We start from the raw sequence: 2,002 nt of genomic DNA, 5'->3' as shown, positions 1-2,002 counted from the left end.
TTTTTTTTTTTTTTTTTTTTTTTTTTTTTTTTCCCCATCCTCCACTTGTTTCACATTCACTTTTAGCTTCTCCCAGCTGTCCTGTTTTGTTGTGTGTGCATCTGTGGGTGTGGAGAGGGCCCCTGCACAGGGAAATCCAGGAGGGTGAACCAACAAACCCACAAAACCAAACAGGAACAGGAAGCCACGGCTGCTCATCCTTCTTCTCGGTGGTACGAGGTGCTCTGGCAGACGTGGCGGTGCTTTGCCAAAGTCTTGGAGCAAACCTAACCATGCCTCCTGCTGAAGTCGGAGGAGCTCTGCCCTCGGCTTTCCCCTGCATCTGCCAGAAATGTGGGGGTCTGAGTCAGTCTGAACACTCTGAAAGGGGCCCATCAAGCAACACTGTCCTAGAAACCACCCCCATGGTGGGACTGTTCATGAGGGGTTTCTTGCTCTTTTCCAGCCTTGTCAACGAGGTCTATGAAATCGATGAGACAATCCAGAGCCTTCAGCAGCGGCTGAGAGATGCTGAGGACACGCTGCAAGTGCTGTTTCACTCCAAGTCGGTCTTGGAGCATGACCTGGCCATCAAAGCCAACTCGCTCTTCATCGACCAGGAGAAGTGCATGGGGATGCGCAAGACCTTTCCCAGAACTGTGCGGCTGCTGGGCCACGTTTAAGCTGGGCTCAGCTGAACTCGTGGTATCTGTTGTGGGTGGTATTCCCACTTTTGCTAGGATGCATTCCCAGTTTTGCTTTGAAAATACAGGATTAGATCTTAACTTCCTGATGAAAGCCCTGAGTAGAAATTAAATGATCACTTTGTGTGTTACATGGTCTACGAGGATTTTTTTTTCCCTTTGATTTTTCTCTTTCCACTGCTCTTTCCCAGTGTGCTAGAAAGTAGGTGAAAACATCCCCTGTGCGCCCAAGAGTAAATCCACCCACGGGGATTCATGCCTACCCTTTCAGTCTGTAATTTTAGGAGAAAAACTGTCGTGTCTTCCTCCTTTGGAGTCTGTCTGATGTGGAAAAAGCACAAGGGGAAGTCAAGCTAGTTGTCAGAGTAATTAGCTGTTGACATCCCTAATGTATTTTAAATGGTGCAGCAGAAGAAACACAAACTATCCTGTAAAGCGTTGCAGCACGTTCTGTTCCTAAATCAAAAAACTTGCATTTTAATCTGATTACTAGTGAGAATTTTCTTGCTGTTGAAAAATTTTAAATGTCATCTAAAATGTCAGTGCTGGGGTCTTAAAATGAGGAAGTACATCCGACTAGCTAATTGGAGACAATGCTGTGGTTTTAATTTTGGAGAGTATGGATTGGTTCCTAATTTAACCTCTTGCGTGTAGTTTGTTGGTGGAAACACCAAAGTGTAATAAAACCTATATGATATTTGTTATTCAAATCTCAAGTTATGGTTAAATATACTATTCAGTAAATTAAATAGAAAAAGGAATTGTGTTAACATCAGATTGCATTGTAACGGAACTTTGTTGTGGTCAGACAGTGTTATGGTTCTAAATGTTTTTGCACTTTACACGTAACCCAAGGTTTAAAAGGAGATAAAGCATTATGTGTATAGTTTTTTATGGTTAAAATCAGTTGTTAAAAGGGAGTTAAAATGGCCGCTGTCCTCAGGCCAAACGGTGTTATGTCCAGCCCTGTCTGGCCCATGGATACCTGCACACCTGTGCTGAGCCGTCCCCTCCTCCCCACGGTGGAAAGCCGGCGAACCTTCCCCGGCAACAAAAACCCCGCGAAGGAAAAGCCCAGGAAAAGATGTTGCCGACTTGCAAACCCCTCAGGGAGCGCCCCCACCCTCATGAATATTCATGAAGGCTGCACTTTGAAAGGACTCCGTTTCGGGATGTAAGGTGTGTGCCTTGGTGGAGCGGAGACTGCCCGGCACACCCAGCGCTCTTTTGCTCACTTTCGCTTGCTAATAAATCTTACTGACCACTGAAACAAATTTGAAGGTGGTGATTTCATTTTAAATTATGATTAATCCATAACA

The 2,002-nt window shown here is 45.0% G+C and overlaps 1 protein-coding gene across 1 annotated transcript in view; it reads left to right on the top strand.

The window, feature by feature from the left end:
- The window catches only part of LOC113486927 (tektin-3-like), a 6,299-nt gene that overhangs the window by 2,443 nt on the left and 1,854 nt on the right, over positions 1–2,002 (top strand). The window contains exon 3 of the mRNA XM_026861274.1: positions 446–638. Coding sequence (XP_026717075.1) covers positions 446–638 — 193 coding nt within the window. The remainder of the gene's footprint in view (positions 1–445; positions 639–2,002) is intronic.

Source organism: Athene cunicularia, assembly GCF_003259725.1.
Source record: "Athene cunicularia isolate RWA chromosome 18 unlocalized genomic scaffold, athCun1 chr18_part1, whole genome shotgun sequence".
Taxonomy (NCBI): Eukaryota; Metazoa; Chordata; class Aves; order Strigiformes; family Strigidae; genus Athene; species Athene cunicularia.
This window is presented reverse-complemented; position numbering and strand designations above follow the sequence as displayed.